At 36.9% G+C, this 26,943-nt stretch overlaps 1 protein-coding gene across 2 annotated transcripts in view; it reads left to right on the top strand.

The window, feature by feature from the left end:
• Positions 1-676: 676 nt before the first annotated feature.
• The window catches only part of LOC134535865 (adenosine receptor A2b-like), a 40,153-nt gene continuing 13,886 nt past the window's right edge, over positions 677-26,943 (top strand). The window contains exons 1-3 of one of the 2 annotated variants that reach the window (XM_063375206.1): positions 677-1,134; positions 4,317-4,569; positions 6,594-8,844. In XM_063375206.1, the coding sequence (XP_063231276.1) occupies positions 692-1,134; positions 4,317-4,569; positions 6,594-6,953 (1,056 nt within the window). In that variant the 5' untranslated portion in view covers positions 677-691 and the 3' untranslated portion in view covers positions 6,954-8,844. Of the gene's footprint in view, positions 1,135-4,316; positions 4,570-6,563; positions 8,845-26,943 lie in introns of those variants that run through there. The other variant, XM_063375205.1, reaches the window with a different exon arrangement.

Raw genomic sequence — 26,943 nt, 5'->3', positions numbered from 1 at the left:
TGTATGTTGACACCTCAGTGGGCAGGCAGTGTCTGCATTACCCAGCGAGGTCTAACTTATGTTCGTTATGACTCATTCTCTAAAGAATTAAGGGGTGGAGCGAGATAAATAAATCCAAATAAACCTTATTTAATTCAACACATTGCCATCGATTGGACATAGGATACATAAGACGATAATGGATTACATGAGACTGCAAAAATATGAATATTTAAATGAATGTTATGTAGATATATAATACTATTATTCCTTCAATTAATATTAGGAATAAGATAAATGATAATCATAAGGATTTTAGTTTTAGTCATTCTTAAAAATAAACAGAATTCTGGAAACCCAAGCGATTACACAGGGATATATCCAGAAGCTTTTGAATTTGAGGGGAGGAAAACTCTCATGCTCAGAAACAAAGGCTTTTCCTGTTTTCCCAGCCAATCAATGTTAACCTCGAACGTGTACGTACTTTGCTTTAAGAAGATCAACATTTGAAGACTATGTTGTTATAGTTAAAGCACGGCCCGCGGTGGGTGTGTAGGTGTGTAGGTGCTGTGTCTGTGCGCAGAGGCGGAGAGGCGAGGCGGCCCACGTGCGGCGGAGATGCGGCGATGAGCGCATGGCGAGCAACGCCACGGCGGCGGGGGCGGCGGTGACGCGCCCCGGCGCCGACCCCCACCAGCCGGAGGCGGCGCCCATGGCGACGGCCGGCGCCGTGCTGCTCGTGTTCGTGCTGGCGCCCGTCATCCTGTGCGGCAACGCGCTGGTGCTCGCCGCCGTGTACCGCTACAAGCGGCTGCGCACGCCCTCCAACTACCTGCTGTCGTCGCTGGCCGCGTCCGACCTGGGCACCGGGGTGTTCCTGCCGCTCGGCATGTACCTGGAGCTGTCCGGCGGCCCGGGCGCCGCCACCTCGCTGTGCCTGGCGCCCTACTGCGTCGCCATCTGCCTCTGCAGCGCCTCCGTGCTCGTCATGGCAGCCATCGCGGTGGACCGCTTCACCTCGCTGGCGCAGCCGCTGCGCTACAACAACCTCATCACGCACACGTCCGTCGAGCGCTACCTGGTCGCCTTCTGGCTGTACGCCCTGGCCGTCGGCTTCTCGCCCCTCGTCTACAACGAGTGCTTCGCGCAGCCCAGGTGCGTGCCGCCAGCGACCCTGGGTGTGTGGAGTGTACCTTCGTTTAGTAGCATCTAGCGGCGTGGAGTGTAAAATAGCTCGAGAGCAATGCAGGAGATGGTCTCGCGCTTCGCCAGTACTAATTAGCCAGAGTTTCCCTACACTTACTATTTGGAATCACTTCCACCTCGATCCCACATGCTCATAATACCAGAGAGGACACGCCCTAATTTTACTTTACAGCATCATTCATAAATCACTCCAGGCAATTGCCGGTGTTTCAGCAGATGGTATGTTGGGACGTAGTTGAAGTCATTTTTTTTTAACCTCGCCACCGCCATATTATCACACCCTAAACATTGCAAAAAATAGGTTTGACTACGTCTGATGATGGTTAGTAAGTATGAATTAGAATGTCAGTCGTCAGGCACAGTGGCATTCTTAAAATACAGTTATTTAAAACTGTTTTTCCAATGCTACCAATACACTTTGGTCGATGTTCTGGACGTCTGAAGCACGTAGCGCAGACCAAAGAGGTTCACCCAGTTTCCATGCGATATTGCAGACACGGCCAGAGACATAACTAGAGGGAGGAGGACAGGGTTTGTGATCCGAGCGCCGCATTTTAGGGGTGCGATAAACTGGCAATATAATATTTACTATAAATATTTTACTTCAACATTGTGGTGTTATAACACAAAATAATAAGGGTGGCAGATTAACTGAATTATTTATATTGAAAAATACATACATTTATGTGTCGTATATTTAAAAACTGGTATTTTTTGCGAACTATACAACTATCAATGAATTCAAAATGAAATGACTGCAAATAAATGTATTTTAATAACTTCTTAGTTGATCACAAATATATTTGTAATAGTGTAGTGGAATTAATATATGGTAGGTAGCTATAGGAGGTGTTGTGGTAAAGGTTTTGGTTTGAGTCGTTGATTTGATTTAAACAAAGGATGCCAAGATGAGTTCTTGCCCCGTGTAGAAACTAGTATAGTTACGTCCCTGGACACTGCATCCTGCTGATTTTAGATAGTTTTTGGGTGCATCATCAACATCAGCTTGATAGCATCAAAACACATAATGGTCTAACGTCAAGCTAGATTAAGTTGATGCAGGTCGTACTCCGCCAGAAGTGTGTGGAAACGTGACGGATGTTACCCAGCAGGTTTTGATGGTGGTGGTGATTGCCCAGCGCAGAGCCAGCTCACATGACAGAGCATCCTCACACACACAGTGAGGCAGCCCTCAGGAAATAGCAGCCTTTTACTTACAGAGAGAGCCCTCAGGAAAGAGCAGCCTCACACTTACAGTGAGGCTTCCCTTTTGCGGAAGGCATCCTTACACACAGTGAGGCTTCTCTCAGGGGAGAACAGCCTCACACACAGAGAGGCAGTCCTCTTGGGAGAGGCACTGGTCCAGCACCCGGTGGCAACTAGAATTTTACCTCTGAAAAACCTGAGTCGACCGTTTACGTACAGTGTGTTGATTTGTGCATGGATTTTTTTTTGTGGGAGGGGGGGGGGGGTGTTCAGCACCCTCTAACAGCCAACGAGGGAGATAGAGTTCGAGAAGAATTTACGTAGCTTTAAAATAGATTTCCAAAAAAACTATTACCGTGAAATCAATTTAAACAAAAATAATTATGGAAGCTCTGTGAGACGGTGTTTGCTCTCGACGGTGGAACCTTAACCGATTTTCAGAACCAGGAATTTCGGTAATAGTCTTCAACGTAACCGAGAGTTTCCTGTAATTTCGGTACTAAGTTTTGTTTTATAAATGGATCAGCAGTCGGTGATGTATAGTAGTAACCGTTATTTTTGAACTATTAAACAATTTTTAATTACCAAAAGTAAAATGTTAAACATTTGTGTTTAAAAATTTGGGTAAGGGGAGAGGAAATTAAACAAATAATTGTTTCGACACATGCAAAATTACTGAATTATTTTTTTCTTAGAATGACATTAACTCTTTTCATTACAAACTTATAAGAAAAAAAAATGTCGTTATTTAAAGGATATTAGCGCAACAACCACAGGTGTAAACGCAGCAGTCCGAATACGGGCTGGTGCCTGAGCTCCGCCCGCAAAGATCGCCTCGCCATAGGAGAGTAGCAAATAAAAGTAACCTCGGAGCACAATCCCGGCACTCTGGTTCTGAGCCCTAGTCAGGACTGGCGTCAGAGTTTACGTGGAGTCATTCCCGTCCAAAAAAAATAAATAAACCTGTGGATGCCAGTATTTCTGAAAAGTACCAAGAAATGGCATATAATATGTCCTTGCATTTAATCGAGTCTGTCTCGAGTAATACAGTCTTTCAAAACAAATGTAAACAATGCACTATGGGACAGCGGTTGACCTCAGTATGTGACGTCACCGGGTGCGCTCCGACAGCTGCAGCGAGCAGCGGATGGTACTAGGACTTGAGCTTCGGTACGGGTCAGGGCAGTATGATATCAATGTTATGCTACAGCAGCTTGTATGGTTCGTTATTATTGCCCATGACTGATTCCTTGCTAAATCTTTCTGCGGTTGAATGCATGCATTTCTAAAGATATCACTATCCACAAAACTGTAAACACAGAAAAGCTGGTTATATTGGTAAATAAATATGCCATTAATTACAGGATTTCATTATTGTGTCATTCACATCCTGACCCCTATATTCAGGGCATAGTGTGAGTGTATGCCGCCAAAACAACCATACAGGGGGGAGCATATATCAGTATTATTTTCTAAGTAGTGGTAAAGCCAGGAGAAGAGGAGAATACTGCAGTTACGACATAGTAAAAATAACATTTTACCCAACATTTTTGCCCCTTCTTTTTTGCTGGCACATGCTCCATATCTGGCATGGAGATAGGGAATTGTTAGAAGACAGCATGATGTGACGTAGTAGAAGTCACTTTTAAACCTCGCCAATGTCATAATGTATCCGACCAAAACATTGCGGAAGTGGTGCTTGATAACGTCTGAAGATGATTAGTATATGCGAATTAGAATCTCCGTCGTTAAACGGTCACTTTTATATTTTAAAAAACTTTCCAATGTAAACACTACATTTCAGCCATATGTTTTTGGTCGTCAAACTGATATATCTAAAGGGGGAAGGGTAGGAAGGAATGCTTGCCACACATAGCGTGTGAGCGTGCAGACGCGGCCTCCCCCTGACACGTGGACTCCGCCAGGAATCACGGCTGCTCGTTCCTGTCGCTGGTCGACGCGCCGGTGCAGCTGTTCCTGTTCTGCACGGTGTACGGCCCGAGCGCCGTGGTGCTGCTCGCCTGCTACTGCTACGTGTACGTGGTGGCGCGCAGCCACGCGCGCGCCATCTACTCGGTGGAGCTGTCACTGCGCCAGCACCACGACTCTCACTCGCGCTACGGCCTCACGCTCGCCATCACCGTGGGGCTCTTCCTCTGTCTCTGGCTGCCCTTCCAGGTGAGAGACAGTTCCCAGACCGACGACCATCCACTTGAACCATTAAACTAAACATTCAGTAATTATATCCTTCACCAATAAAACTAAACAACATACTTTACGAAATGTGCAGCTGGGATATGGCATGCCCGAGAGTGATGGAGTGGAGGTCTCACTACAGTATGTCCATAAAAGAATGTCCCAGTTATTAATTTTAATGGAGTCAACTGTAAGCATTGTAGTTTTTTTTTTTTTGTTTGTGTGTTCAAGTTTACAATTAAAGAGTAACCCAAAATGTTTTACATGAGCGCATGCGCGGGTATATGCTTTGTTGTTTTCTCGCTCTCGGTGCCACCTTCGCAAAATGGCGACTCCTGAGCGTAAAGCATTTTGTGTTGCTGCAGTTTCCTAATGGTGAATCTGTAATTTCAGCCCTCCCCATTGGAATCTCTTTGTACGATAGTGGTTGAACGTCGAAGTTCCTGACCGTTGGATTGGTCTTAATGGTCGAAATGCCAGAGCTCTTTTTCGCTGGCCTCCACGTTCACCTGACATAACACCATGTGATTTTTTTTCATATGTGGCTTTATAAAAGATTGTATCTAAGTTACATCGCTACCTAATGATTTTCCAGAGTTGAGACATAGAGTTAAAGAGGTTGTTGTTTACATTACTCTAGACGTGTTAATTAAAGAGTGGGAAGAATCGTACTTTAGGTTGGATGTAGGTACATATTGAACATTTGTAAGAAAAAAGTAAAAAACTATGTTAGTTTACCTTCAATTTTGATGTATGATTTGTTGTAAATAGTCTCAATTAAACTGTTATAATATACTATTGTAACTTTGAAAAAAGATATCTTATATACATATATATTTTTTATGTCTCTCCTTGCTTGTAGTCTGTTATCATAACTTTCTTCCGGGTAGATCTTCTTGTACAAAGTTACAGTTGCCACGACTGTAAACATGATATGAGCATGTCGCATAACTTAAGGTTTCCAGACTTGTAATTTTAGTCCTGCTATCAGTGTAAATCCACGCATCAAAAAGTCTTTAAATGTAACCTCTGTTTCCCGATATCTGCTCAGCACTCTTCTCAAAGATAGGTAACCTTTGCTGGTGGGTTTTTGTGAAGTAGGTAACAATAATTATTTCCTTGCCGATGTATGCATTACATACAGATCTCATTTAGGAACTTCTTTGCCAGCTATTATTCCAAAATATAAAAATTAATGTTAGAATAAAGGATCTTCTTAATTAGGGGTTGATGTCTCATCAACATCAAGGTCATTAGAGACTGACAGAGGCCATGATATGATAATGGTGCATAAACAGAATGACTGAGATGGGGCAAAGAGAATACCCAAAGAAACCCACTTGCTCATGGAAACATTTCCCACAACTCCTACTAGCAAACGTTTTTGGAGCAACTTTCATTTCGTTCAGCATGTATCTCAGAACTAACTATACAGATTGTTAGAAAATTGCTGGACATTTATGGGTGGCAGGGAATGCACAATACAATCTAGTTTTTGTTAAAGTATGTACTTATGTCCGGAAATGCAACCCTGCAAAATTATAGGCATAAACAGTAGAATGCAAATTTGTATTTGGCAGGCTTCAGGGGACTACTCCACTAGATGAGAGGATGCATGATCACAGCACCATGAAGATTAAAACCCTTCAGTGGAAAACTGGCATAAATATTTAGGGTTAGCCATACACAATATAGCAACCAGCTGTCTGGTGTACACAACTCTTCATGGATTAAAACTCTTGAGTATTAGGCAGTTGCTGGTTTAAACGTATGGAGGTCTTCCTATTCGGTTAAAGCACACTGCTACTGCTGCAATTCCTTTCGCCTCCCCATACACCATTTTCACATCGACCATCTCTGTGAATGTAAATTCTGCCATGTTATTGCTGTTTGCCATATGTTTAATTGTAGCAAGTACATACTAAAAATCAAAATAATGCTAATTGCCTAAAGCCAAACCATCCATGGCCAAACAGGCGCTGACTGTTGGCCATGCGTGCCCCCAGGTGTGCATGCTGCTCGACGTGTTCCGCGGCTCGAACCTCCTGCGCAGCTGGTCGGGCATCTACCTGTCGCTGCCCATCTTCGCGAGCAGCGCCCTCAACCCCTGGGTGTACGGCTACCGCAACTCGGAGGTGCGGCTGTCGGTGCAGCGGCTGCTCGACGACCTGCTGTCCCGCCTGGGGTTCGCCTCGCCGCGTTACAACTGCCCGGACCTGCTCACCACCAACTACGACCACGCCGAGATGAACAGCTTCGCGTCCAACGTCCGCCTGTGCGCCGTCTCGCCCAACAGGACTACCCTGCTGCTGTTGCCGTCGAGGAACGAGACGGCCGAAGGCGAGCACACCCAGGAGTTGGACTGATCTCTCGGCCACGACCTTGTGTTGTGGCCAGGGCTATTCGTAACACCACGCAAGATTCAGAAACATTTTGCTGTTTCTGTGGCTACTAATGAAGACATTAGTGTTGAACCTCCTTCTTTGCCATCGAGGAACGAGATGGTGAAGGTGAGTAGTAGGAATGAACCTCATTCCCCTTCATCATCTGAATGCCCAGCCACTACCTTGTGTCGTGCCAAAGACTCCTCACACAACACATTTGACTTTCAGTAATATTTTCCAAAATTTAACTTTACTTTAGTGAAACATTGTAATGAATCTTCAATGTTACAGTAACACATCTGAAAGATAAGTGCTGTATGGGGCTTAGTTTGATAGTGAACAGCTTAGTATTGAACCTCTTGCTGTCCGTCTAGGACAAGTAGTAGACAGAAATCAATTGTCGCTATATTTCTGATCGGTTTTATACACAGCTGTAAGCTACTTTTCAATAATATCTTTTCATCCAAAATCCTACAAATTACTTTGAAGATTGGCATACACGTGTTACAACTCCAGGTCTTCCAAACATAACCTTACATCACACCAAGGACTTCTGGTTGTTGGTTGGTTTGTAGGATAGGTACTAGACTTTTCAATGAACACGTATACAGCCAAATGCCAGTAACGTAAGAGGGTGATCATTGCAATTGTGGTTAAAATGTAAGCCAGTATTCTAAAATGGAAATGGTTTTAAATCAACAGAGCACCCTAAAAAAAACTAAGGTGTTAAATTTACTTAAAATCACCTAATTATAATTTATCTTGAATATTTTACAGCAATAAATAGGAAGAAATCTGTATGGAGCGTGAAATACAGTACTATTTTATTGCTTTAGAGTTAAAACATTGCTTGTACCCGATAAACAGAGGTAAGGTATGGCGATTGACCAATAAAACAATGTCATCTAATATATTGCATGTAACCTTTATGAATCATAAAGAAAGATACTCAGTTTTAGATTTAGTTGTTCTGACAACTAATTTATTGTTCACAATTCTGAATCATCCCCACACCCTCTACTTCCTTTAATCCAAAATGCATCAATCACATCAATCAGCCAGTCTTCCACTGCTTTCACTAGTGATTGCCACTTTACCACTCACACATGCTGGTTAATTCTTTCATTGCTAACTAGCATGTAATTTGAATTATTTTGACATGTCAGTCAGAAAGTCAGGAGTTTGCTATGCTCCCACAGATGCTCAGCTGCTATTGTCACCAACAAGTCACGCTTTTTTGGGAAGGGTCATGGGTTAAACCAAAGCTCCACGACACAACCCAAATTTATGAGCATTGAGTATGTACCCAACTGTTTCACAACTCACTATAACAGGTTATAAGTCCTGTAGCCTTATGGCTGTTCACATAACCTTATGGCATAAAACCCTGCTGAATTATAATAGTTGGAACCCCGCCATCTCCGTGGAGAGATAAAGCAGACTGATCAGCGCACACTTGACAGAATGATTCTCTGATGACAGCAATCAGGGTACAGAAGCAGCACAGAACTCAAAATTCAAACCCTAAAAATTTTTTTCCTGTCTGGGGAACTCTTCGACCCAGTTGGGAATTGTACCGAGAAATTGGGTGAATATAGTCTAAGAGGTCATGAGGGACAAAATATTTCCAAAACATTAAATGTACAGCTGTACTTTTTAATATAGAGATATCATAACAGTATTTTTTTATTTCTGTAAATGTTTAAGTCTTTTAAACTATATAGACAACGTAATTATTTATGTTTAGGTTGGCAACAAAAGAATCAGCTCTTTATAGTAGCCATTTGTATAACTTGAACATTGTTTGTTAATTTGAGCAGGTGGTTTAGCACATCTTTTTGATGAATGCATTGTAGATTTTATTTATTGTTTGGTAAGTAAATTTAAATCTTAAATTTGTGTCACATTGATAATTTTCATAGCAGCGTTTAGAAAAACTTGCATTTTTTGTACTTACAGAGGGGTGAATGGGGACAGTGTAAAACTATAAAATTTCGAAGTTGGAATGGAATGTCTTTAGTTTAATCGCGTTAAATAAGCTTGTATGTAGTAGTAACAAATTTTTAAATACAGTTAATTGCTTAACAGTACAATTTTTATTTATTTTTGTAAAGTTATTCTAGTTTAGAAACAACATACAACAATGGGTCGGACATACAGGAGTGAACCCACGTAAAAAAAACATGCACCGATTGACCATGACCGAGTGACACATGCTGTTTCGGCAGTAAAAGAAGGCATGTCAGTAAGGGCAGCTGCTAAGGCTGATGGTTTATCAAAGTCTGCCCTTCAATGGTACTGTGCAAAGCTAAGAAATCTACAGATTCGAACAAAAGGTGGCCAGACAGCCTCACCTTCAGGTATGGAAAAAGATATTGTCAAAGTAATTGTAAAATGTTCGGTTAGGGGTAGGTATCCACTAAGTACTTTTGATACCAGTTGTTTTATAAAGATTCATCTGGATCGAGAAGAGAAGAATATTCCAAAATTTAGAACCAACCTTCCAAGTTGTGATTGGGTTCTGAGCTTTTTGAAAAGGAACAAAGAGGTACTCTCCCAAAGAATTTTAATGAATGGTGCTCTGCGTAAGGCTATAAACTGATTTCAACGCATTCCAGCTTACAATTCACGACCATCAATACAATTGTTACTGTGAAAATACTAGAGATAGCAGCACCATCACAAATATTGAACCACACTTCTTATTTTCTTAAATATTTTTTAAATTGTGATTATTTCTTTTGACTATTAATGTGCACAAAAAGTATTCCAAGATAGTTTCACTATCGTAAAGTTTCATTTGACTCGCCAACACGCTTTGTACATGCCCCAGTGATCATAAAAGTGACTATATACGAGTTAATGTCACCAAACGCAGGTCTGCCATCTGCACAAAATCAACGAAAAAGTGAGCTCTGCACATGTGCAGAATTTGGGCAACAGGGAATAAAGATAACCAATACATTTGTTTGATAAAACTTTGAAATAATACATAACTGTTATTAAATTAAGACTAGGTCTAAAAATATTTGATTCTTCTTAACATTAATACACAGTAAGTTGTTTGTATTCATTACACTTAATTAATGACAGTGAAAATCAGAATACTAACAACAAATTAATAAATGTTGAAAATACATTGGTTTAAGACATTAAGATTATGTGTACTTAGTATGAAAAAAATTTCTGATACTGTTTTGTACTTACATAGGTAGTGACAATTTCCCTGTCTTTTCCAGGATTTTGCAGACACTTTTACTATTCCCTGAGTTATCCCTGATCTAGATTTTTCCTGTTTGTTGGAGACCTGAAGTGTTTGCAATCTAAAATGCTAAAATGTCATGAAAGTATTCATATTAATTATGGTCACTTAAATGATATTTTACAGCTTGAAAAAAATATTTAGTACATATCTGATGGCAATCAAGCAACAAATTCAAAAAAGCCATAGTAATACAGTAGAACCTCGTTAATCCGTGACGTGCTAATTCGGGAATCAGATAATTCGGGATGATTTAAAAGTGCAGAAAAAAGCATAGAGAAGTATAAATTGTCAGCACTTAAAATTAATGTCAAGCGGGCCGGCAAACTCTGCAAGCCATCCCGTGGGCCGCCTAACTCTGCAGGATGGCACATGTACCGGTAGTTGGAAGTATGGAACAAATAATAATGGACAGTGTGTTGAAAGAATGTCATGAGAGATTAAAGAAAAATCAAGGGCGGCCGGGGTGGGAGGAGACGGAAGAAGAGCGTCCAGGGAGGGAGGGGACGGTAGAAGTGCGGCCGGGATGGGTGGGGAAGGTAGTGGGTGTGTGAAGGACTGGTAGGGCCGCAGCCAATCAGACTTTGTGGGAGAAGGGGTTTTCCCTCGGAAGGCCGCCCACCACCCGGGCAGAGTGATCACAAGAAGGGGAGAGGGATCAGTTTGCCGAGCGGATTGTGTGCATGGTCGGCTAATTTGTGTTTTGTCTACAGCCGGATATGTTTTCGCAGTTGTTCACCGTGTTCAAAAAGAAATAGTGTTCAGTAGTGAAGTGTATTTTTTTCAACAATGAGCGGTAGAAAACGTCTTGTTAATGATAGTGCAGGCCCTAGCACAAAACAGCGGCATAAAACTTTATATATCCAAGAAAAAATTGAGGTGCTAAAAAAACTAGATGCAGGATCAACTGCCAAACAGTTGAGTGAAATGTACGATGATTGTACACAGACAATTTATGACATCCGTAAAAACAAACAAAGCCTTTGTAAATTTTTTCGGAAGCCAATTCAAAGGACAGCATGAATGTTCGAAAAACAATGAAAACAGGCAAAGTGACAGATTTTGAAACAGCTCTTATGCTGTGATTTCGGCTACGGAGGAGTGAGGGCATCAGTATTACGGGTCAAATGCTTATTGAACAAGCCAAAATTTTTAATAGTGAACTTGATATGCCTACTGACTGTGACTTTTCCCAAGGCTGGCTTCAAAGATTTAAACACAGGCATGGCATTTCACAATATAGTGTATGCAGGGAAAAACTTTCGGCTGACCAGGAAGCAGCTGATAAGTTTGTAATCGACTTCAATAAATTAATTACATAATCAAAACTGACACCTGAACAGGTGTACAACGCTGATGAAACAGCATTGTACTGGAGGTGTATGCCTAAGAATACACTGGCTACTGCTTGCTGAAGACGCCTGTTGGGGAATTAAAGAATCTAAAGATCGTTTTACTCTACTCACATGTTCAAACGCTGTAGGAACACACAAACTGAAGTTGTTTGTTGTTGGCAAAAGTAATAAGCAGAGATCATTTAAAGGAATGAAGGTGTTTCCAGTTGATTACAGAGCAAGTAATAAAGCTTGAGTTAAAACAACTTTAACCACAGAATGGTTTGACAGCTTTGTAAGGCAGGCACGTCAGCACTGTAACAGCATAGGGCTGGAAAAAAACTGTAAAATTCTTCTCCTCTTGGACAACTGCTCTGCCCATTCGTGTGCTCAGACGTTAGAGAAAGATGTGTCAGTGTTGTACCTTCCGCCAAACTGCACGTCTCTAATCCAACCTCAAGATCAGGGCATTCCGAGATTACTGAAATGCAAATATTGTACAGAGTTTCTGCAAAATTTCTTAAACAGTGTAAATTCTGGGACATCTGTTCTTGAAATCATGAAGTCATACAACCTGAAAGATGTTATTTGGGCATTGGCACGAGCATGGGACAGCATACCACTCTCAACTTTAAACAATGCTTGGCACAAAAATTGGCCATCCATTGTATTTCATGAGAATGATTGTAGTGAACAAACAGAATTTAGAGGATTTAAAATCTCGCAAGAAAAAAAAATGGTTAACAATTTGTTAGAGTATGCCAAAAGTGTTGTAAACCCAGCATTTTACTAATTTACTAAGACTGTATCACACTCACGGGACGTCTTATTTCCAGCCTTGAAAGATGAAGCTTTATCACGCCACAACAAATAATGAATTTGTATGTGTTGCAAAGCCATCTTATTCAAGAGAATACCAAAACACTCGAATTAGAGGCGTATCACAGACATGTTTGCAGCGATGAACGTGCCGTCATGTTCTGGTAAGCTGACAGTGTGTGAACCTGCTCGCAGTGAAAATTCAACAGTGAAACCTGATGCAAGCACAAGTAACGTTTAATTACTATTTTATTGCATTTAATGTCAGTACATATACTTTGCGCAATGACTAACCTTGTTTTTCAAGATGCCATGCTTTTGCGTTTAGTGCAAGACAACAAGCCGAGCGAAACAAGCTGCGGACTGAAACAGAAACATCGGTGTGCGAGTGCGTTTACCTACTATGTATTGGAGAGAGATCGTGCACGAGGATAGATGGGACGCAGAGATAAGGAACCACAAGACAGCTGTGGATGGCCGTGGATGCTTGCTGACTTGATGAGTCATGTAGATAAGAATGTCGCCAGATTGTGGCGTACAGGATTGCCACACATCGGCAAGCGCGACAGCAGTGCAACAACAAAGTTGTATGTACATACAAATATAGAGCATGCGCCTGTTTTCTAGGGACAATTGCATATGAATGCACTCTTTAAGTTTGGCTAATGTCATAATCACAAACATTTGTAAATACATATTTTTTTATCCATCTGCTGCATTTGTTTTATAACTGTGCGCCAAGGCGCAGTAAGCCTAGGGAGATGTTACGTCACACGACCTTGGCCTTCAACCCAGCTGCATGCCGGTGTCTGAGAAGCTTGACTAGACCTTCCGGGCTTATAATCGCTAGTCCGTGAAATTCGGTAATCCGTGATTATCTCGGTCCCGACCATCACGAATTAACGAGGTTCTACTGTACTAAGGGTAAAGCCCTTAAGGGGCACGCCTAGTCAGGAATGTATTTATGTTAGTGATTTGCTATGATACGAGTGATGCTCACTGGTGCTTCTAGTACGGTATCACCTCAGCGCAGTGTATGAACTGGTGCAGTCTTCCTGTTGTGCAAAGGACAAATATGAAAAAGAAGCGGTAAATAGTGGAGAATTGAAGATAAAGGTGTAATACAAGGCCCTTGGGTGCTTTCAAGAATCTGTACCAGTCGTTTCATGTCAAAAAATAACTCTGCAAACATGGTTCACTCTCCTTAAAATACAGTTTAAAAATGAAATACGGAAAGAGAACTACCCATCCCACCCTCAGCGTGCTCTTAAATGCTTTTCGTAGACACCACACTGATATCTTGAGCAGTTTTTAAACCATGTGTTTATTTCTGAAGGCGGGCCCCTTAAGCCAAAGTCCGTAATGTCATAAAACTGAAATAATCAACTTGGCATGTGAGACAGAGCCTTGGCAAACGTCACCTGCCATTCAATGTTTTTCTTCTTCTTCTTTTGACTGCAAATTTTTATGTACAAATGTATTGAAAATGAAATTAGAGAAGCTTATTTGTATGTTTTATGTAAAGCGAAAACTCAAAAAAAAAAAAAAAAAAACTTATACATAGTTACTAGAGACAAGATTTTAAGGTATTGTTTTCAGACCGATTTTGTTTTCAAAACAGGCAATTTCAGTGTTAATGGTTTCATTTTTCATGAAGTCTGTTTATTGAAAAAAGTTAGAATATTACTGAACAAATATGACAAATGTTCCATTATACTAATTTCTCCAAAGATGTCATTTTGACGGATATTTGATGGACTTTTACAACATAATGACATGTAATTAACATATTCAGAACAAATCAAATATATGTTAATTATTTTCATGTTTGGAAAATGTACTATCATCATAATGTAAAAATGAGTAACAGTTGCAAGATTGAAAAGAAGTAAATGTTCTCCAATTTATTTGTACAATTTGTTGTACAAATTTTATGCTAAAACTTTAGTTGAATTTAATTTTTAAATAATATGTATATTTGTGTTTATAGTTCGGTTTTTATTGAAATTGCTGATTAGTTTCATGATTTTAATTGCAATTTGGTGCTTTGTTGGTGAATTAAGATTAATTTCGGTGTTATATGGTGTTCTCCTATATGCTTTTGGTGTTATTTCAGTTTTATTGTCATTCACCATATAATCTTGTCTCTAGTAATTAATTACCATGACTCAATGAGAAGGCTCTGGAAAATAGTACAGTAGGCAAAATATTTTGAAGTTTTGAGTTATTATACATAGCTATTCTCTGACACTTTCAAATAATTATTTGGAATTGCAAACTCAAAACTGAAAATTTCTTTACGTACACCTCAATGTTTCACAGCCCCTAAATTATTCAAGAAATAATTTTAATTACGTATATACATAGGATATGTTAAAAAAGAAACCAAATTTTGGTTATAACATTATTGCTCATTGTACAAAATGTTAAGCACTGTTCCCCTCAACATAGTCTCCTCCACATGCAATACAAGGTTCCCAACATTTCTCCCATTTTTTGAAAGCCTCCTGAAACACACTCTTTGGGATGGAGTGCAGTTCTCTTTTCGCATTGTTCTGAATCCTTCTCTATGGTTTGGAAACGACATACTTTCAATGTGGTTTTAAGTTTGGTAAACAGGGTTAAGGTCTTCTGAGACTAGGTCTGGAAGAAAAGGGGCACGACGGGAGAGCGATGTTTTGCCAGATAGTTGTGGACAAGGAGTGTGCATTGTCATGATGCAACATCCAAGTCTGGTTACCCCACAATTCAGGTCTCTTCCTGCGCACAGCATGCCTCTAACGCACTAGAATTCACTAGTAGTCTTCCTTGTTTACCATCTGACCATGTGGTACAAAGTCCTGATGAACAATGCCTCTGCAGTCAAAAATCACTACCCACATCACCTTCACCTTTGACTGGCTCATGCGCGCCTTTTTTGGACTAGGAGACCCTTTGCCCACCAACTGCAACGACTGCGCCTTCGTTTCAACAACATAGCCATAAACCCACATCTCATCACCTGTTGATCTTAAGGAAGTTTTCATTGGCAGTGTCAATTAGTTCCTGGCCGATTTCAACACGGGTCTGTTTCTGATAGTTAGTCAACAAATGTGGCACCAATTTTGCACTTAAACGATGCATGTCAAGTTTTGTCACGCAAAATTTGATGGCATGATCCTACGCTGATGCCCACTTCGTCCGCAACTTCTCGAACAGATAAGCGACGATTTCCACGAATAGCAGTACGAACTCTCTCGACATGGTGTTGATTTGGAAGGTCTTCTAGTCTTGGAATTGTCACTGACCGACATTCTGCCGAGTTCAAAACGCTTAAATCACTCATAGCACTGTGTGTGACTCATACAGTCCTTCACGTATGCTTGGCTAAGTAATTGAAATGTCTCTGAAAATTTTTTGCCAAGTTTGTAGCAAAATTTTACACACACAAATTCACATTGTTCTTCACACTCTTTCATTGTCACTTTGGCACTAATCCGACAAACGACTTGTGTACGTGCTCACTTCAGCGTAACTCGCCAACTAATGGTCATAGCGAAATGCAGCAAATAGTAGTTTGTGTTAACCTGCCAATAGGTACGCTCAGTAACTGCAGTGCTCTCCCTCTGCCAGTTGGCGCCCTGTTTCAAATTTTTTTTAAAAAACACATTTCATACTCATCTGACTTTGATAAATATAAGATAACAAGCAGCATACATCCCATGACAAAATTTGCCACAGAAGACAAAATTCAATGCTAATTTATTAAAAAATTCAAAGAAAAAAAATCATCCTTAAAAAAAATAGCATGAAAATGCAATAACCCAACAATAGTCTTAAATAGCTACCATATTTTTTCATGTAAACATTGAAACCTTCATAAACACACAGCATTTTCCAACTATGCTACCATGGCACAAAAAAAATTCAATTTTGACTTTCGTAGCACGATTCTTGCATAGCTAAAACAACATGTTAACATCGCATTGCCACCAACGATACTAGCAGCAGAACCAACAACACTGCCCACCTACGACCATAGTTTCATAAACAGCAAGAGCATTGTGACAGTTACATGCAATATATGCCATATGATGCAAGGATGATCAAATTATTTGTTAGGTATTCATAAACCATTATTTCCAAATTCATGTTTGCATACACATAATCCATCTAAAAAAAAAGATTTCTACAAAGATAAAAGTTTCATATCACGTATACAAGTTAATCCCTTGATCCTGAATGCATGATCCTGTGTAAATTGATCCTGTGGTACATGATGCTTGCTGTTTTAATTAAACGTGTCAAAAGATCCTGAACATAATGAAAACTTGTGATGTAAAAATCAGGGTTGGCACGTTAAAAATTAATGTTTAAAACAATATGTTCAAAATTGTTTTAAACAATACACTCTGAATAAAACAAGTTTAAAACACAATGTTTAAAACATTCTGTTCTAAACATGTTTTTTATATGTATTTTAAAAGTTTAATTTCTTACGAAAACGAAAACTGCACATTGACATTTTCATCGCAAGCATCACTGTCTCATTGTAAGTCACCAATTGTGATAAATATCCAGACTAGGATGAGAAGTTTTGAAGTGAAACACATTCCTCACGTAAACATAAAATACCAGCACTGCTTGGGGTCAAACCAGTCATACCTTTTAGGGTACCAGTTCCACTAAGTTCATCTAACCTAATTAAAATTTGTTTTTGTTAGTTAAGTGCACTGAAAACAGTTACAAGTTTGGCAGCCTTCTCTGTTCCTAGCCGGTTCCTTACAGTACTATGCACAAACCCGAATGTGGAGAAAAAAAGTTCAGTACCAGCTGACGAAGCCACTGCACTGTGTAACTGATGTGCCAGGTTCAGAGTTGCATGATGAGTACTTTTCTCCAAAGCCATCCACCATACTAGAGGTTTAATCTTTTTTAATGTTACAGGACTGAATAAGTAGCCTACTCCTTGAAAGGTGAACTTTTTGCCTTGTACGTACTTAATAATATCCGGAATGGCTACAGTCAGGGAAAACCGGGCAATGTCTGGGAATTCCATATTCAAAAATGTGTAGCAATATACCTTACACCTGATGGGACTTCTGCTGAAACCATATGTGCAAAACATATTGTGGTGGTTTTGATTAAAATTAATATTAAAAACAAAACAAAAGTTTAAAATTTAAAAACTCTTTAAAACATGACAAACTGTTTAAAACAAAAAAAAAACAGTTTAAAACAATAAAAAACATGTTTTTTGATTTTTTTAAAAAAAACTGTTTTTTTCCCAACCCTTGTAAAAATGTATTACACAATCATAAGTTGAATGCAAAAATAAATTCCGCAAACTTTTCACGATTAGTTTGTATTGTGATATTTTTGTTTTGTCCCGGATCTCTCAACGTACTCAATTAAAACAGCACGAAATGTATCACAAGATAAATTATACAGGATCATGCCATCAGGATCAAGGAATTAACTTGGATTTGTGATGCAGAACAATTACCCCTAAAAATAATTTTCAAAATGTTTGAACAACAAAAAATTTATCTTACAGGAAAATGTTGAAATGATTATTCCCATATAGTATTAACAGTTGTTTAAATTAAATTAAAAATCTGAATGGGGAACTTATAGGTAAGTCACTATGTTACAATTGCATAAATACCAAATCATAACAAACATTTTATCATTAAGAACCTTATATTACTGTAGTGATATGTAACTGAACTCTTTGTCACAGAAATAACTATTTCTAATGATAGTTAAAACTATTGTGGGCTAAGTGAAAAAAAAAATGCATCTTCACAAATGGAAAGTTCAAGTTTGGTGATTACACACCTACATACATGTTAATTAGACACAGTTTATGTAAGAATTAAGTAATGCATTAATGAAAAACTATAGAACTATCATTTTAAATGTATGACTGAAAAGTATTTTGCTACGTTGAAACTGTCAAAAAAGTTGATCTCATAAATGTGATTATTAAATTTTCTTATCTGAATTGTACTATGTAGTGATTTATATTCATGTGTGTAAAAGACAATAATCCATACCTAAGTGAAATGCAACTAGCTTTTAGCTATACAATTATAGAATAATATGAAACACTTGCTCTTGAATATAAATACTTTTTTTGAGAACTCAAAACAAAATACTTTTATATACAAAACCACATGTCACATCAATAATTTTCAACCAAAGTATAGAATAAAAATATGCACCAAAATTGTAATCAACATTTATATTGGAATGCAAAATACTGACTGATAATGTTACAGAAAAACAAAATATTTTCTATAGTGAAGTTGTGCGAATTATTCAAACAGTAAATGTTAAGCAAGTTCTTATTTATAATCCTAAAATACAAAATTAGTAATTGTATAAAATGTAGCAACATAACACAAATTGGGCAGGATATAACCTTTTTTACTTTTTTAGTAAACAAAATATGTCTATGCTTAGCATGTTTCTGCCAGTTTGAAGCATCACTGTAAAGTAAATTTATGTTATGGAGTATCTCAAGGTTCTTAGAAATGTATCTTTACTAAGAAAAATTTATTAAAGGGTAAAATTCTATGTATTAAGTCAGGTGCTAAATTTTTAAACTTATTATGTAAGAGGGTTTTACTATACTTATATGAATATAAGATGCTCTAAATTCTAAGAATCACCACTATTTTATTGCTTTGTTTCTGTAAAAAAAAAAAAATGTAAATGCACTTCAATTGAAACACAATTTTTTTAAGAGATTGAGTGTTATTTTTGGTGCATTTGTTCCCCTACATAGTATTTCATTAGCCCCACATTGCTGCCAATCAGATTTTGGTTAGAATTTCAATGGCCAACCATGTTTTTCCTGAAACACACAAATCCCCCCCCCCCCCCCTCCTCTTTTCTCAAACAAAAAGTAATTCCTATATCTGTCCCTACACATTATTATTTTGTTATCTTGTTGTAAAACACAATGATCACTCTCAGCATTTCTATAACGCCTGGAATAAATAGTATTAGGAAATAAATTCAAATAAATCTAAGCATTTAACTTTAAAATATGCATGAAAGACATGAAACTAAAACCACATCATGCTTAAGGAAGTACAAACCAAACATGTCATTAGTTAATGAAATTTTAGTTATAGTAAAAAAAACACTGGTGTTAATAGACTGTTTTTTTTTTTTTGTGATAATCAAAGCTGTTATAAATAGCAACCATTCTAGTCATTGTACTACCTCGGCTAATGATGTTGATATTGACTACATAATAGTTGTATTAGAAGTAACTTACATGCATGTTGCAGTCCTAGACATCTGTAGTAAAAAATACATTTTACATTTTTATTTTATTAAATAAAAAATATTTTATTTCAAAACGTGGAAAATATAATACTGCCCAGTTTGCATCTCTGTGGCTGAAAGTATCCAAATGGTTAAGAAAATATACTTCTGATCCTGAAAATGTGCCAAGAGAAAACTTTAAACTTCAAACAAACATTACTTTTTTGTATTTACTGTAATGGAGGGTGAGTTTTAAGATGTTAACTTTTTTTTAATTTTGCCAGGAGAGTAATAGTGATCAAATTGAATCTTGTGCTATCTAAGTACATAGTATATTCATTCAGAGTTCGTAGGTACTCTAATATAATTTTTCTGTGAAAACTTCATTCATGCCATAATAAAATAAATCTTAAGTATACAAGTGAACAAACTGAGATGTACAATTATTGAGATTAAACTCTGATGCACACAAATTTATTACTAAGATTTTCTTTAAAATAAAAAAAAAGCTATCTCATGCAGAACATTATCTTAAATTCGAAGTGTCTCGTATTCAGGTTTGGTTTTTACTGAAAATTATTCTTTATTGGGAGACATCTTAGGTTTAAAGGTGTATTTTGTTGGAGAATGTCTTCAATTTAGTCCAAAAATACACTGGACATAGCAACAATGGTTTAGGATTGCTCCTCTTATTTGAATCTCATATCTTAACTCAAGAATCGAATCACTAGTATCAAAGAGTCAAGTCAATCAAGTACAAATTTACAGCCAAATTCAGGCATTGTGAGTACTAAATTTACAGTACCTAACCATTTATTGGAACTGTGCATTCAGAATGCTCATCTCAAATTACTGGATGTGACATAAAATACAGTGTTGAAACATAATTTAGGAAATCATTTTCCTGTATTAAAAATTATTTGGAGAGGTTTAGTTGAAAGCAAACATACAAAATAGTTATATAAAAAAAGCAAACAAGTTTTTCAGTACTCGCCAGGGATGTGTAACAGTTAACCTCGGCAACAAGCAAATTCATGTGTCCTCATGTTGCAACTCATAATATGAAACTTGGACACAAAATTTAATTTAGAATTATTTAAAATAATGCTGAACGCGATAGACATATGCAAATTGTGTTCCCGACAACATTTCTTAAACGCGAATCACGTGTAGTTTCTGCACCCGTCTCTAGAATTCGCTGCCGGAGCAGCTACGTCGACTATCAAATCATTCCATTTGCAGATAAAAATTTTAAACTACATCGTAATGCAACTGCTCCGATAAACGCATAAAAAGACTTGAAAAAATACTAAATTCCTGCTTTGGACATTATTTTCGACATGGAACTTTTTTAGAATATTGTCCATCTTATTAAATTTTATGAAACGGTTAGCGCTATAAAGTTTCCCTTTGGCCTTTAGAACTTTACATTGCGCTATCCGCCACAGATAGCAGCACCGTTCATAAAACATTTCCGTTCCTTGACTTCAGTCACATTCACTGAATTACTCCAACCAAATGCTGTATACTGAGAGCTAAGATGTTACATATAAAAATGTAAATATATTAATGCTTTCTGATCACAATTTTCAATAATATTTTGATCAAGAGAGATAGGAATAAAAAGATGATGTAGTGATTTGAACATTTTGTAAGCAGTAAAAATTTTTTTTATCATTAAATATTGAGGATTGTCCTTCGTTAAGGCAGATATTAAATATTCAGAGATTTTTAAACAGTGTCTATTCGCAGTACTATTACAGTTGTAGTCATTCCCAAAAAATTAATTCAATACTAAACGCTAGGGGCAAGATTATGTGGTGCATTGCGATAAAGCCGAAATAACACTTAAAAGCATATCAATACATCATGGAGCACCAAAATGCAAAAAATACCATGATATAAATCAGCACATTTAATCAAAACTCAACTCATATTTCAAAAACCTAATATTTTAATATATTAAATTCAATGAATGTAAGTTCTTTAGCATGAAGTTATGTAGTACCAAAATGTAGGCCTACATACTAAAATTTTGCTTTTTTTAATAATGAAACTGTTATTGGTAACTAATTTTCACATTACACCATTGGTACATTTTTCAAACATGCATATACTTGCTTATTTGTTTTTATTGTTCCCAGATATACTTATTACAAATTATTACATTATGTAAGTGCATCAGGTATCAATAAAATTGACACAGTTTTGGTGAAGTAAGTATTATTGAACAATTAAATTTTAAATGTTGTATTTTTTTTTAAATTGCACTATCTATGAATTATGAGAGTTCATAAAAACAAAACAATACCAAAAAAGTCTCTTATTTTTAAAAATGAAACTGGCCTAAAAATAAAACCATAAAATCTTCTCTATACTAAAAACGAAAAAAAATTTTTTTTAATTATCTATATATAATTATGACCTAAAGAACCTTTAAAACCAAATATAGCATATTTCCATTCCTCTCTCTTCCTGTTAACACACAGTTCATACAATAAACTAATTAACGGTAAACTGAATATATGAAAATTTTGATCACATGTATTTTATTTATTTATTTATTTTTTTTTTTTTAATTTTTAAACCTTAAATACAATTACCCTTATGTATAACTTTGGTTGTTTCATGAGTAGCTTTTATATACAAAAAACAATGTAACACTGGCACTAAAAATTGCCTCTTAAATATTATTATGTCTATGCATCAGAGAAAATGGCGCAGATATTATAAAATCCTTGAATAGTGAAATATACATAATTATAATTAACTATGATCTTTCTCTCACTGTCATGTTATGTTCCTTTCAGGCTGTTACACAAGTCATTCAAACATCACTTATGTGAGAGAGAAAAAAGCAGAGCTATAATTTGGTGAAAGTACTCATGAGCAACTTATATAGCTTGTAAAAATGTGCACTGTATATGTAGGAAGTGTATACAAATATGTATACATATACTGTAAAATATTACCTTGAAGACTAAAAAAACATTAGTGATTATATTAATTTGGTAATAAAGTTGTAAATATATTTACAGAATTTTTAATTAATAGTCAAGAAATCATGGCTATGTGTCTAGATAAAAAACATGTGTAGTTTCAAGTGTTTTTCTACAACTTATTTTTCGCTATGACATCATAAGGAACAATACAGTTAAACGTCAGTTATGCTTACAAACATACGAGAGTGTTTCTATAGGTAACCACAGTGTTTTACAGGCCTAAATAACATAAAGTTCTTACGTACTTTATACGTAGAATATTGTTTTCTCAAAGTTGTGTAACAGTTTTGAAAAAAAAAAAAAAATAGTGTGTGTTATGTTTTAATTAAGTTTATACAAATGGTAATAGTATTTATGTAATACTTGTATGATTTGGAAAAAAAAAAAAAAGTTTTGTAATTGTAGTTATTAACTAGGCAAGGATTAATATCCTTAAAATGGTTATATGTGGGAATGTTATTTACTATTTATATTTATTTTCATATCTATGTGATTATAACATGATTGTAAAGTAACTCTATCCATTTGTATTATAATAAAGTTTGTTTTCAAATTATAGTTCTATATAAAGGTCCTCGAAATTCATATCATATAAGTTCCCACGTCTTAATTCAAACACAGTATTTAGATGCAGAAGGGTCGCACGCACTCTCTTCCTCTCTCTCTCTCTCTCTGGCTGGTTTATTTTTAGATTTCTCCTCTTGCCGGGGTCACTTACCGGTGGCTGGATAGCCTCGCAACAGGCACAGGGCAGATGTAGGTTAATGGCGCAGTTCATGATGCTTACACACACTGCTCAGATATTTTAATTAGGGATGTGCGAAAGTGACTTTTTCCACACGAAATGAAAGTGAAAGAAAATTTATCAAGTTTCGCGAAAGTGAAACGAAAATGAATTTTTCTATGAGATAAATATATTTTTAACGAAAGTTAAGAGAAATTTTTTAATTAACAAAGAAAAAAGTGCCCCAAAATTTGCTCTTCAGTAATAAATTCTATTACATAAATCATTTTGGTACCTTTTGATATATATATATATATATATATATATATATATATATATATATATATATATATATATATATATATATATATTATTTAATATAATCAACATCCGCCCTAGACCACACAACATAGCCCCATGTCACTTGTAAATTTCAAGAATCAATCCAGATCTTTCAGCGCACAGACTATTTCCTTTACAGTCGTAATGTCGCAGTCTATGATAATATATTTATCACGTGCATGGTACTGATGAAAAAACACGTGACTACTGCGGAACGGCCGCCATCTTGCACCACTGTCACACATGGCTAGCTCAGGAAGCTGTAGACCAGGCAAGGGACATGGTCAAAACAAAACATAACAAATGGTTGCTGCCAAGTGGTCATTACACACAGTGACTTGTTGACCTTTTTGTCTAATTGGCTGTATATTATGAGGATTTTATATGCCAGTCAGAGTATGTAAAATTTAAATAAAGCAGACGACAATGTTTTTGTTTGGCTGTGCGCGAATAAAAGTAGGTACGTTCTTTGTTTATGTGTATACGGTAAATACTAAATACTGTACTAACAGTTCTGGAATGTATGTTTTACGAATATAGTACCTACACTACTGTTTGAAAGCAAATGAATCAGGTAATTTTTCAAATATTGCATGATTTTGTTTTGATACCTAGGCCTACTGTAATCACGGTTGAATTTTGTTTACTTTATCTGCCATGTTTGTTCAAATTATGATTTTACTGTATTTTCATTAATGTGAGTTTTTTTTTCATCACCACGTAAATTAATCTTAATGGAAATCTTTTTTCTAATTAATGTCTTTATATGATTTGCATTTGTTATTACATTATTAGTAATAACAAGCAAATCATATAAAGACATTACAGTAGAATCTCAGTGCTAATTACTTACAGGTACCTCAAGTTTTTGTACTTAGTACTGAAACATGCATACATATCTTTACAAAGAGAAAAAAAATATATAAAAAATTGCTACAGGAGAGCCGCAATGCCATATGTATTAGCAACTGCGACTTGCTTTTTTCCCCTTGTCTAGTTCTCTGAGTATATCCACTTTTTCCTTAAGCGTGAATTGCTTTCGTTTCTTTTTATCTCCAGGATCATTCATATTGTAGCACAAATACAATGCGGTGTCTAAATAACGTAACCTGAAAATAAACTCAACAATAACAATAAACAATCCCGGCACAGACATCAAACAGTATTTTTAGCGTAGCGTAACACTTTTGTCTAAATAATTAATACTTCTCTCAAACTTCCGTCTTTCGATGTATCGAATGGTGTTGTGTTGCTCACGTCGCATACTACGTACGGTATAATCTATGGTTGTGCGCGCAACTGTTTGTTAACTTTGTTTTGAGAATTTAGAGGTTAGAAAATACGTTGCGGTGGTATTTGCAGAGCTGCCAACCATTACGGATTTTCCGTAATTATTACGGATTTTAACCCCGAATTACGGAATTACGGAACATCGCTGGTTTATTACGGAAACGAGGCTTTGTGCTGCGAGGTACCGGAGAAAATTCCGTTTCTGCTGTGCTTGTTTCGTGAACGCAGTTTGAATACATTAGTGATGGGTCGTTCGTTAACGATTCGTTCAAAAAGAACGAATCTTTGAGAGAACGAAATCTTGCGATTCGTTCGCGATGTAAAGATCCGGCTCTTTGAGAGCCGGTACCTTGAAAGATTCGGAAGAACGAAAACGCGGAGAGAACGAGAGAACGAGAGAACGAGATGAGAGAACCGGCCACGCGCCCGGTCTGATTCGTTCGTGAAATGATTCATGACGTCAGGAGTCTGAAGAATTAGTAATCACAGCGTGCGCATGTTCACATGAGCAAACGATAACTGATCAAATAAAATAGGGTAACATGAAAAGTATCTATACTTGAAAATGTCAACTGTTAAGTAGTGGTTTAAAATTGATTTTTCACATTCACATACACAAATTAGGAAGGAAAAAAAAACCATATGAATTAAAAATAACAGGGAAAGTAACTACAAATGTTCACACTTACCATTTTTGGGTTAATTAATGTACTTAATTTGTTTCTCTTCATACTGAATCGCAGTAGTAGTATTAAATTTTTGTCTTTTTTTCTGTAAATGTGTTGGTCTACATGTAAACACTTTACTGTCACTAAAGTGTAAATAGCTTATATATTAATATTTGTAACTTAAAAAGTAATAAAATATAAATAATCTTGTTTCATATACGCAACTGTGATTCACTGGCTACGGAAAACAATGTTCAAATTCAAATACAAAAACACGTACATAATACTCTAAAGGATGAACGAGTTACGACACCTGATAAAAGAGCCAGATCCCATACACAGAAAAGAACGAATTGACCGAGATGACCGAATCGTTCTGAACGAATCATTTCACGGAACTGATCCAAAAGAACCGACTCGGTCAAAAGAACCGTTCTGCCCATCACTAGAATACATCGCTTGGTTGCACAAATAACGGAACTAGTAAGTGTGCGCATGTACGATGTACTGTCGAAATAAGTAAATTAATTCTTGTGTTTTCAAATAATAATGGGATGGTATTACGTCCGTTGTACGATACAACTAGTACATATTCTCAGACTTATCGTTTGAAGGCTACTTAAATCACGATAATTTTTGTACGGTACTTTGGCTAACCTGTGTTGTTAATTTATTTCTTGAAAGCCATTTTTTTTTTCATCATAGTGTTTTTGTCGTGTCTACAGACGTGAAATTTTTTTATGTTTTTCGATAGTGTTGTGTTCTTCAGTGCCGGTTTTAGAAATGAAGCGTGTGACAGAATAATGTGTATCTGGAAAAAAAAAAAAACACGCAAGTCTTCAGAGCTTTCGACTTAAATATTCAAAAGAATGGCCATGCTTGTCGTTTTCAAATGTTTGGAACGCCACGGTTTTGTAATGTATGCACGTGTGACTTTTCGATTGCACATGGTGGAAGGGATGACTGTAGACGGCATATTGAATCATAGAAACATGCAGAACATTTTAAAGCCATGACGAGCAATAAATCTACTATATCTTCGTTTTTTCGCTACATCTGAAGAAACGAAAGTAACGAACGCAGTTATTGTTTACAAGTCCTTGTGTTTGTCTTGTTTGTTTACATGACATTTCTTATCCAACCAGGATAAAAAAAGCAAATAAAAAGACAGTTGCTTTAAAGTTTAACTTTGAATTGAAGATTCAAAATATCCAGTAAAATTATTAATATTTCTTACATATTCAGATGATTGTATTGTTCAAATAGATTTT

This window comes from Bacillus rossius, chromosome 10, assembly GCF_032445375.1.
Source record: "Bacillus rossius redtenbacheri isolate Brsri chromosome 10, Brsri_v3, whole genome shotgun sequence".
Classification (NCBI taxonomy): domain Eukaryota; kingdom Metazoa; phylum Arthropoda; class Insecta; order Phasmatodea; family Bacillidae; genus Bacillus; species Bacillus rossius.
Note: the sequence above shows the minus strand (reverse complement) of the source record. Positions and strands in the feature narration are given on the sequence as shown.